This window comes from Zosterops lateralis, assembly GCF_965231275.1.
Source record: "Zosterops lateralis genome assembly, chromosome: 4".
Taxonomy (NCBI): Eukaryota; Metazoa; Chordata; class Aves; order Passeriformes; family Zosteropidae; genus Zosterops; species Zosterops lateralis.
The window spans coordinates 63,983,418-63,995,701 of record NC_139765.1 but is presented as its reverse complement, the minus strand read 5'-3'; the positions used below and the strand labels follow the sequence as shown (position 1 = coordinate 63,995,701).

At 36.1% G+C, this 12,284-nt stretch overlaps 1 protein-coding gene across 2 annotated transcripts in view; it reads left to right on the top strand.

The window, feature by feature from the left end:
* The first annotated feature begins 10,732 nt into the window (after positions 1–10,732).
* Positions 10,733–12,284, top strand: part of HGF (hepatocyte growth factor) — a 43,950-nt gene continuing 42,398 nt past the window's right edge. For both annotated transcript variants that reach the window (XM_083859035.1, XM_083859034.1), the window contains exon 1: positions 10,733–10,882. In XM_083859035.1, the coding sequence (XP_083715161.1) occupies positions 10,773–10,882 (110 nt within the window). In that variant the 5' untranslated portion in view covers positions 10,733–10,772. The remainder of the gene's footprint in view (positions 10,883–12,284) is intronic.

The window sequence follows — 12,284 nt, the reverse complement described above, 5'->3', positions numbered from 1 at the left end:
TGTTTTCACAGGCATTCTTTAGCAGGTGACACAGAGATACAGACACTATGATGCTTTACTTTTCTGAACTCCTTTTTCCGTGGACATTGGAATTTCCATTTTTCCATGCAGCTTCTCTGAAAAGTGATGACTAGAGCTGGTTAGGAATTTTCTGAGGAAATGTTTTGGGTTTCTTTTACTGGAAAATGCTGATGCATCAAAACTTTTCACAAAAATAATTCCTGTTAAAGAGAAACTTTCTTTGGTTTGTTTCCCTCAAATCAAATGACAGTGAAATATGCTGCAGGAGACTTTGGCAATAGCTTGTGGTAACCTGCTGTTGAGAAACCTTCACCTGTAACAGAAGCTCATCAACTGATGGGATAGTTAGGAAAAAAAAAAAAAAAAAAAAAAAAAAAAAAAAAAAAAAGCAAACACACTGCAGACAAACTCACACACATTTTATTCTGTGGGCCAAAGGTACACAGTCTATAGCCAAGCTCATAAGAAACTAGGTCATGATTTATTCTCCTGGTAAGTCAGGATGCTTTTCTTGAGTGAGAGAAAGTCCTTGTTGTCCCTGACAGTAGGCTCTTAGTGCTGGTCTGTAGTTTACCAACTTCAGTGAATGTTGGATCTGTCTGATATTTTGAAAGGGAGACTGAGAGACCCCTTCTGTACTGCCTGCATCAGTAGGGGCTGATGAATAGGGTTGTGCCTTATCCAATGGGCTCTCCAGTTTAGGAGTGAGTGCTTCACCTTGATGAGAAGAAAAATTGGATTTCCAAAACTTCAGAGTTTTTTAGAGTAGGACTTGTTTTCTGACAGCTCTCATGGTGACAGTTTCTTGACAACCCTGCCTTTCTTAATTTTCCTCCCCCACCTTCCTTAATATTAATTAATCATGTTGTTTACTTTATTGGCAAGAAAGATGACTCTTATTGCACGCTGCCATTTTGCTTACCTTGTTTTTAAAAATACATCGTCTTCAACAAAAGCATCTGTATATTTACACTGTAGGCAAGGGAAAGTTGTGCTACTTCTTTTTGAAAATACAAATTTCTAGATAATTTCTGAAAATGATTGCTTTGTAAACATACATATTGTCTTTGTTTGGGATGTTGGATTCTTTTTACTGGGATGTTTTTAAGAAAGATTAGGGTTTGCCTACATATGATTATTTTCTGATATGAAAAACAAGCTAAATGATGAAAATAGAATTAAAACACAAGACGTCTTGCTAATGCACGTCCATACTTCTAGTGCTGTTCTGTCATATCTGATTTCAAATGTACATAAAGATGAAAATAGTTTCTGCTGTGAATGAATATTCTGGGTTTGTAATCCCATGCCCTAAGGTCTGTGCAAAATGTCCTGTGTAACAGAAGTTGCTGACTAATACAGTTGGGTTATATTAAGGGATGAAGAAAAAGGAGAGCGAAGAAAACACAAGAAATTTAAATGTCAGCAAGCTGTCTACACTATCACTTTCTGAGTTTCTTTTTAATATATGAAAGATAAGACAGCGATTGATGAAAGATAAATGTGCATGGTTCCTATAGACTGCTTGCCTAGTCATTATCAATATCCTGTAAGTCTCTGTCACTTGCACAAAGAAATTAATCTGTAGCTAATAACTTTATCAAGGAGTTTTTTTCTTGTTCAAATATTCTTATTATTCAGTATCCTTGGGAAGTAGCTCTTTAATAATGTTCATCTAGTGAAACTAAAAATGACTCTTTAATCAAAGCAACAGGTAGATTGGTATGGCAAAAGAGTGAATGTTAAAGATTTATTTAAATTAAAGATACATTTTTCTGTGAGAGGACTGTCAACCAAGTGTATTTATTTAAATTTATTTAAAGCACATTCCGTAGTTTGGATGATCTGAAGAAGTTGCTAATGAAGATGTGGGAGTTGCTCTTAGTTCCTATATATAATTATCACTTTGAGAAAAATAAAATCAAATCCCATAGCCATAATTGATTTTTGAATGTTGCGTATTCCTGTGGTCTGCATAGCTACGTATATTTTTAAAAATTAATGTGATTTATACTTTCCCATCCCAGCTGTAGATAATCATTATACTATATACTGTCAACAAAGTGAAATGATACTGTGCCAGTTGGAAGAGTGTATTCCTTCTGTTTAATGGAATCCTTTTGGTGCTCAGTGCCAGGGGCTGCTTGTTTTGCTCTCACATGTAATACAGCACTTACCCTGCTTAACAGATTTTCTGTTTCTATTAATGCCATTTTCATAAGCAACATAGCAGGAGAATATAGAGTTGAAAGACATGAGATTAAAATGTTGCGTAAAACTTTGGAAAATTGACCACTGAAGTCAAGGAAAGGAAAGCCTCTTATTGGAGGAGCTCATCTGTCATTATTGTAATACTTCAACTGAGGCCAGGGTTGGAAGGGAAACGTGCAGTCTCCCTCAGAGAGCAGAATATCTCCCTTTTGGATCTTTATGCTGAACATTAGTTTGCCACTTAAGCATTTCAAACTTTTCCAAGGAGGTTTGAAACCAGGATAACTGGGCCTCTTTTTGAGTAAAAGAGTGATGTGGAAGAAAAAAAAAAGCATTGCCCTGAATGTTTTACAATTACTTGTGCTGGATGAGTGTTGGAATTTCACTTTCTCCCCATCAGCATTGAGGTGGGGTGGAATGGCAGAGACTGGAAGGCAGCACAGAGGTGAGAATGGATTGATCATGGAGGTGAGAAAGGATTGATCTTCGTGCTTACTTGGGAAGCAAGGATAGTATGACAACTGCCATAATGCAAGCAAAATTTGAACCTTGCTGTGGGGAAAGTATGGCAGCTAAAGAAACAGGGAAGAAGGGGTGAGGGCATCTTCCTTGTTACCCCATCTTTTCCTGCAGGTTTTTGTGGCAGTGCCCCAGAGGGTTCTACAGCTGTTCCCCAATGTGGTTAGTACCTACATGCAGAGCAGCACTGTGGTGAAGCAGAGCTGGGAACATGCTCCAGATTAGTCAAATATGTTGGCAAAATCTAGCTGTAGTTTTCAGTGGCTTGTGGGCCTCCACCCATGTGCTGTGTGATGAGCCCAGCCGTGCCTGGCAGTCCTCGGTGCTGCTGGCCCAGCTGGGGACTGGCTGCTCCCTCTGTCCCCTCTCAGCTCCAGCTTTTCCTCTGACTCGCTGCCTTGGCCAGCAGCACTATTTTTATGTATACAACATGCAGCAAGGCCCTCATCGCTCCTTACAGGGGCTGTTTTGCTGCCCTCAGCCATCTGCCGTTCTTTGTTTTGCCCATCCCTGCCCTGCCTACTTGTGCTTTTCTCCTTACCGCTTGCTGCCTGCCTGGGATTCCAGCTGACTGGGACAGCATCACAAGGCAAGGTCACAACAGGCTGGGTGCCTTGAAGGAGACACCAAGTGCTTGTAAAGATGGTGGAACCCAATGGGAAATGGTGGGGATTTAGTACTTCTGCACAATGCATAAAAAGACAAATCTTACAAGGGAAAATCCTCTCAGTAATTTACCCAGAGGTTAGATACAGTAAGCCAGAGTACAAACTGCAGCACATTTGTTTCTGCCAGTGGGTCCCAGCATCCTGCTGAGCAGATAACCTTTTCTTGGAAGGAAAAAAGCTGTCCATTTTCAGCTACCATCCAATTTTAGAATATACTGTCAGTTTTTAGCATTATCCTTAGCTCCTTGAACTTTCATGCTGACTATAGGAGTGGGTTCCAAAGGCAGGACTTAGCATAAACATGAAGCTGGGTTCCCAGTTACATGGCAGTCTTTGCAGTTGCTAATAAGGGGGTGTGGGTGTGTGGTGTCAGTAATAATGTAAAGCCAAAAAGAAATATCTTTTTGCATTTCCTGAATCTGCTCAACAACCAGACTGAGAGCCAATGCAGAAATACGGAAATCATTAACTATTATATATAGATATTGTATGGATAGTCATACATATTTCAAACTCCTTTCTAAAAATTGTGTGTTTTTTCCTCATGAAGTTCTTGTGCCAAGAAAATAAATTTCAGAAGTTAAAATATTCACATCATCCTCCAGGTACTTCTGAAAAACTGTTTAGTTTTGACAAGCTAGAGATGCCTCCTTGGACAGCTGGTTTTATTTTGGTGACTTTCCATCTACACAGCTGACTGCAGATTTTATGGGTATGGTTGGTAAACTTCTTTTACGCCAAATTATTGTCTTACATAAATAACCGCATTAAACTTAATCTGGCATTTTAAGCCTCTCCAATCTACAAAGTTGTTTTCTTGGGCACAACTCAGATTGTTCCAGTTTCTCATTATGTTGGTCTGCCTTTCTTCCTTTTTTTTTTCCTATTCCTCCCCAGATGAGAAGTCATTTGGAAAAGGTGTTCACTTCTTGCATTATAGCCAGGAACTGCATATTTCTGATACTGAAACAGGCAGAAGGAAAAGTCAAAGTAAATGAAAATAAATTAAGAGTGTTGAGCATTAATTCTTTTTGTCAGAGTGACTCTGACTTATGACTTAAGAGACAAAACTGCCTTGAATGTATTTATTGAAAAAATGCTTTCTAATTTTTCACACAGATATCAATACTGTGATGACCCTGTTAATGATCTTAGTATCAACATTCATCTTTAATATCCTTTCTTTGATTTCTGTGACCACACTCTTAACTTCAGCATGTTGTATCCAAAACCCATTTATTAACATCTACTTTCACCATCTGGTGAAGATTGGGATTGTTTGTTTTTTTTTTTTTTTTCTTGGTGAAGCCAGTATATTTATGCTATCGTACTGAGGCACACATCAGATTACAATTTACCCTTGATATAAAGGGTAAAGTTTTATATACTTTAAAAAGCACTGTCTTGGAAATACTTTATTGAATATAATTATAACTATCCCTTCTATCATGTTTTATAGACAAGTAAAACACCTCACTGTATTTGCATACTGGTGTCAACCCACATATGATGAGAACTGTTGCTTTTTTTTGAACCCCACTCACTGATTTTTTTCTTGTTACACAAGTTTTGCCAAATGCTCTTTTATGCATATAAACATACTTTGTTTTTAATTTTTGTATTAGATTGTCAATGTTTATACTGAGATAAGCATTCAGCTTTGATATATCTGACACTGTGATAATACACTGTTTTACAGATTTTTGCTTTACACTTTTTTTTCCCATTTAGAAACTTATGAATATAAGTTACCATGCATTTTTTTGTCAAATATGGTGTCCCCTGATAAAATTTTAGATATTTTTATTGTGCTGAACTGTTCTTTCCTAAATTTATTTCAGGTGTGTTTAAAGTTGGGTACTTTTTCTTTGTTTTACTTTTTTATTTTTTTTTTTAATTAAAGGTCTTTCATATGATGATAGATTTCTGATTTCCCACCCCCTGCACCCAAGTTTTAAATCACATGATATTCCTATCTTTTTTTTTTTTTTCCTAGCTCATTGGGAAAATCCAGTTTACTTTAGCTTGCAGTGATGATTGTTGGCAAAATTAAATTAATAGCTAATCTCATTTTAGCATTCTGACCTGGTTATCAATTATAACACAAATAAGTCAATCTCTAATTAGTCCATCTGTTAACTGCTCAAGGTCAAGTGACTTAATTTCATTACAAACATGATGCAAAATATTAAACAGAGATCTAATATGCCAGTTGATACTAAAGAAAGAGCCTGTTTTATATTTCTGAAATAATTCTGTCACTTTGTATGACCATTTTTCTTCACTGGAATCTATTTTGAATCATCAGCTTCTCTGTGCTTCCTGCACAGCATGTGGACAGTTTCCTTCTTTTAAATATTTCTCTTTAAGCCATGTTATTTTGTATTTCATTCTCCATTTGGAAGGACTGCATTTGATTCCTGCAGTTCTCTGACAGCATCTGCTACTCTAAAGAATTCAGGTATCCTCACTTTCTTGATTTATTTTTCCTAAAGATTTAGTTTATCTATGACATCTGACAAACAAAGAACAGTGATGCTTTTACATGAGTGTTCATATACTTTTAAAAACTGGAAGTTTTAAAAGGTCCCCACACAGTTGAAAGTTTAGCTCAACAAAGCAAATAAATAGTAAAATGTTCAAGTTCTGCAAGTTTAAACAATCAGAAAAGGGAAATAAAACTCAATCACAAAGCACCAAGTTTTCATTAATAATCTCAATTGAAAAATAAACATTTAATTTTTGTCTTCCCGTTTGGTTTCAAGTTTTGATGGTTTTGTTCTGAATAATAAAGTGGGATGCAAAATTAGAAAGAAACAAAAGGAATTAGCTTCCTTACATTTTCAGGAAACTTCAAGATATGTTTCTTTAAGAAAGCACTAACTTTTTCATAGAATAAAGTGAAATTTGGGAACCCTGGAAGCTGACATGCTGAGTACATCATAACTGGTATTTAATAAAAGATTTCTAGAGTCTGTTATAAGTCCATAGAAGTTGAGATTTTTCTAGGGGAGGCAGCCAATATGCTCCATTTGTGCTGTGTAAGACCATAACTTTGCAGCCTAAAATGTGCATCTTTATTAGAAAAAGCTGGAATGGTGGAGAAAGGAGAAAGGATTACCAATGAAGCAGATAAAATCAGGTAATCTCCTTGTAGAATTTTGCTTTAGATAATGCAAGTAATGTTTTGATCTCATTATAATGAGCAAAAGTGGTCTTTGGGCCCTATGACACCCTGTGTGCTATTTTTGATTACCACAACAATGTTATTGTATTTGCTGTATTAGGTTTTTTACTACTAAATAGATGATGCAAAACCAAATACTTTTTATGATCAGACTAAGACCTGAGGGTGTAAATTGTGACTTTCTTAGATGTTTCAACTCTAGATAAGCTGAAACTAGATTTATCCTGAATTTCTGTACTCTCATATAGCTCACTATCAGACTAATTGTATTCTGCAAGGTACAAGTTTTAATTTGAGATATAGAACGTAATCAGGTAGTTTCAGAACTGAGTGATGTGGTGGTTTGGGAGTCCAAAGCCTTTTTTGGTGTGGGACATGAGGCCAGAAGGGAATAAAGAAGCTGTTTTTTCTGTCATTTTTCTATCAGCGATTACAGAATAACTGGAGAGAAAGAGAGATCAAAATACAAATACAAACATCTTTGCTGATCCAAACCTGTTTCTCTTGTTAATCAAGAGTCTTTCTATGATACTGCATACTGTGGCCTCCATTGCTCACAGTTCTCTGTGTAACTCATTCTGTTCTGTATAAATATAACTAAAATTAAAGTTAAGCAGGTTCTAGAATGCAGACACTGCAACTTGCTGATGAATTTTCTTACCAAAATGCTGCAGAATATCAATTTTCTTTATCTCTGATTATTGAAATTATTTGACATGGACTGGAACTGCTCCAAGAATAGGTATTGTTGGAAACCTTTCCTCCAGGTGTTCTATAGTTTAAGCAGTCTCAGTCAATGATTCTTGTCTGAGAAGATTGTACAGAAACCTCATTTGAAAATTTAGTAAGGGAACTGAAAGGTGAGTTCTTGTAGCTCCAAGATAAATGTCTTTCCCTGTGAGGCACCTTTTTTCTAAGTCAATGTCTTTTATGAAAATGGGGAACACCAGCAAGGAGACTGTGGAAATCCCAAATGTGATTATCGAGCACTTGTCCAATGCTGCATCCTACTAGAGCAGATGTGTCAGTTCCCGTTTCCTTGGGCACTGACTGAGCTCTTCTCTTTTCTGCTCAACTTCATGTTAAGATCCAGAAAAAGGCACCACCCTCACCTTTCTGAGGATTTTTTTTTAAGTTGGCTGAAGAAATATTTTTAGTTAGTGGTTGTTTCTGTTGAAGAAAAAAAGTGTTGGTTCACATTTGACTGGATTCCTTTGTGTTTGAATCAGCTGCTAATATTTTCAAATTTAAGTGGAATGTCAGACTTCCTTGGTAATGTGATATGAAACTACAGGAAATATCAGAGGACATGGCCCACAAAATGAGCAGAAATCCTGATTAATCAGAGTTCAAAAAATTGAAATTAATGGCAATCACAAATTAATTGCATTGTTATTGTTATGGCATACCAAACTTTAATGTGGAATATGCCTAAGGCACAATTTGAGTTAACATTTTATCCATAAAGGCACCTAATTGAACACAAAAACTGTATTTTTATATATTTTGTTGCTAGAATTGTTAAACTAGTGCTTTGCATTATTCTGATGTTTCTAACAGTCACACCACAGATGCACTTGGCCCTTTGCCTCTTGGATTATAGGCAAGACATAGAATGTTGTTGTTTGAAAGCTAAACTAAATCAGGCTGTTATGAATTGCTAAATGCAAGATCAAACCCATAATCCTCTTTGGACAACTGTTGGGAAAAGAAGGACAAAAAAGAAAAAAGCAGAACTCTGTACCATATTTTTCAGGCAGAACAGAATTTCTTGATTTTTAAAATGATATTCTTGCATACTGGCTGGTGAGTTTAAGAAGCTGTTATCATTGGGAATTAAGATAATGACATTTATCAGTAGATGGGAAATGTTAGTATCAGGAGCTGAAAGAAAATACTTTGATATTTCTCTACAGATTCTTACCACCACTTGACATAAAAGTCTTGGCTGAGATAACACAAAACTCACAAGTATGTCTTGGAAGATAATAGATTGAGAAATACACCACAAAAGCTTTATAGGAGATTTGTTTTTCTGTGGTTTACTTAAGGGGCAAACACAATCCTTTTTGAAGCACTTTGGCTCTAGCACAGGTACAACAAAAAATAAAGCACCTTCAATGTAGACACAACCATTTCCAGTAACAGGATGTGGATCCTCCAGATGAGAACATCATCATAACATTCCTCTAAGCAGTAATTCATTTTGGGTGCATGTGCACTGCACAAATAGAAGAAAGTTGAAAATGCTGGGGAGAGATGATATGCGTGCCTAACACAACACCACAATTATTATCATTATTAAATTATTTTTAAACAAAAGCTTCTTCATATAATAATAATAATAATAATAATAATAATAATAATAATAATTGTATTTAAAAGTAAATAAATTCTTTTTTTCCTTTTTTTTCTTTTTTTTTTGTGATTGGTATTAAAATTGTGAGTTGTTAGATGCTGGCAAGTAGTATAGTTTATTTTCATCAGTTCAAAAAGAAAGAAAGGAGAATGGGATGAAGTTTATTTCATAGCAGAGTTATTCTGCTCCTTGGTTTTTCTTCTTTAAAAAAAAAAAAAGGCTGGAACTTGATCAGATATAATATAAATGTCTTTGTTATATTTCTAGGTGCCTTAGGGATAACTCACCACTGAGAGGTGTGATTTAGCTGAATCCAGTGAAAATGTGAACTCAGTGATGAGGATGAGAATTCTGCAAAGGGAACACCCCTAAGCCCTTTTTGGGTTTTCAATGTGTGGAGCTGTCAGTAACTCCTCCAGAGCCTCAGCTACTGCAATTCACAGTTATTCTGAGCTTCTGCAGAGTGCACCAAGCAAAACTTTACTGGCCCAAGTGCTCTCTGCATGTGCATGAGGATCTGTTCAGAGCACTGGCCTGAGGTTTTATCTATTGGAAAAATTCCGGTAAAATTTAATAAATTTGAACCTGAGCATTTGTGTTCTATTATTGTTGCAGAGTCTGTAGAGAAAAATGAAAGGACAGCTGGGAATCCAGTTTCATGGAAATAAGTTATGGAAAATACTATTATCTACTTTGTAAACTAAGGAGGAATTTATTTACCTAACCTTACGTGGATAAGCCATCTAATCCAAAAAGATCATCTGGGATCACTGAGTGAAATAGGAGCTATGGATCCACGGGGCAGTTTATTCTCTCTGTGTTACTCATCTGACAAAATAGGGACAGTTACTCTCCAGATGTGCTCATCTGCCTTCACAGACAATGGAGTAGCCTTCACTGGCAGACTGGTTTTCATGGAATGCAAAGTAAAAAAATAAATAAATATTGGAAAAATTCTGGAATTTTCTTGTATATGTCAAAGACCTTTCCTCTTGCACTTTAGCCAAACATCTCTAGGCAATCTTCCTCTCTCTGTTTTATACCTCTTCCTCTGGGCCTTTCAGTAGAGACATGGAAAAGAGATAATGGTGCTCATTTTTGCAGGAATCTCTGCAGCACTGAAGACTATTTCCATCCTATGGCCTCTGATTGACCTTATAATCTTTTCTGGGAGCTAACAACTCTAGTTCAGTCACAGACTGGACACAACACTCACACTGAGACTTCACTGGAGCAGCATGAGGACATATGATTATTTTGTGTCACTTCCAGAATCCACTTCTTTTCACAATTTGTAATAAATGTATTGTTTTAAGAACAGTTTTTTTGCATGCAGTAAGTGATATTCTTTCACTTGAGTTTTTCATGGAAATATTTACAAGGTCTCAGATAATTATTTGACATATTTTGGAGGTTCTGAAAAAACTTGCAAAGGGTGAGAAACTTTCCTTTTACCTTTTTACAGCATTGTGCAAGTCATTAAACTAGTTTTGCTATTTCCTTCTATTTTGGTTTTTAAAATGGAAATCACCATCTAAAATGATCAGTTCATCTGCAGTACATGTTTACACCCTCTTTTTGTGAGATTTTTGTACTGAAGATATTATAATTTTGTACTAAGCTTTTGGTACTGAAGATACTATAATTTCTAGAAAATGTTATCCAAATCTAATGTCGTTTTTAATCTCAGCATTCTTAACAATGTTTCATTTGTTGTTTTTTGTTTTTCTTTCTTTGCTTCTTTTTTTTAGAGGGTAAAGGAAGAAAGAGAAATTCTCTTCATGACTTCAAAAAAACAGGAGAGCTGATGCTCATTAAAGTAAACAAAACACTGGAAGTAAAAACGAAGCTGTTAAATACCACAGAGCAATGTGCAAAAAGATGCAGCAGGAACAAGGGTCTTTCCTTCACTTGCAAGTAAGTTATGTATCTCTTTTGTTTGTTTTATTCCCTAAGGAAACATGTATACAGCCTTTGATCAGAGGTCTCTCTGTAATTGTCATCAATGTAGCTTGTACTGAGAACAACCTAAAGATTGTGATTTTTGATTTCAGTGATCTTGCTCTACCTGTCCAGAGAGTGTCAGTCTTTTCTGAGGTTTTGTCTGAGTTATCTGGTTTTTTTAGCTTGTCCAACCTGTAACCTTTTTCCATAACATAGCTGAAAAAATGTACTCATGTTAAGATGCAGATGACTTGGGCTGTAATGTAGCATTAGGTGAACATTTCTGAGATTTTTATGTCTCTTTATAAAATGGTTATTGTCACACATCACAGCTGCAGTATTTCAGCACCACTTCAGGCCATATTCTCTATTCATTCTTTGCACATTATTCCTGCTGAAATCAACAAGAACCTCACACATGGAGCACAGATACAGGCACTGCTGAAGTTCACTGGCAAGTTCTGTGAATCTGATACACTGGAATCAAACCTGGGCTGTGGAGCGCTATCCCTCGGCATCTGCTGTCTCTTAGAAACACATCATCCAGCTGATCACTTGTCTGCCTTTTACAGATTCTCTGTTATTTTTTGGAACAAATCACTATAATTTTTCTGATGCATTAGACTTATATGATCCCCCTGGCCTCTCTTAGTCTAGACCATTAGCAATCAATGAAAGGCCACGGATGCAGGATCTTGGAGAGAGTGGATGACTTCTGTAGTGGTGAGTACTGGGCTAAAGGTGAGCCTGAACTTGAAACATAAAACAGTTTTGACAATTGGTACAAACTGAAGCTACACAGAATGTGACAACAAAAGTTCTTCCTTGGCAAAGAAGGTTCTGAACTGTGATTAAATTCTTCCATAGGCCTTCAATCCCATTGTTGCAAGATCTTGTTTGTATTGTTTAATATTCTGAATATTTATATGTGCAAATAATGAGCAGAGTTAACTTTTTTTCAGATAGGAAATAACTTCCAGGCACTAATAGTTTTCCCATGGTACAAGCCATGTCTTTCCCTACTGGCAGAGCTTCCATTGATGTCATTGCCAAGAGGATCAGGTTGTCTTCAATACAGCAAGACACCCTTGAGGTCTGATGTGCAGCAAGAAGGAATATTGCAAAATTATTTATCACAGTATAAAACAAATTCAGTATAATGCCAAGCAAACAGCAATTCTGTATTCTAGCATCAGTTTAGGGAAACTTTCTCAAGCCACTTGTAGTTGCTCTGAATCCTGTCTTTCATGTGCTGAAAATAAAATAAGTTTATATATGTGTCCATTCTCTTTTATAATAAAATTAATCTAGAATCTCTCAGAATTTTAAAAATGTCATCATGTTTTGTAGTTTGCTTTTTTTTTTTTTTTTTTTT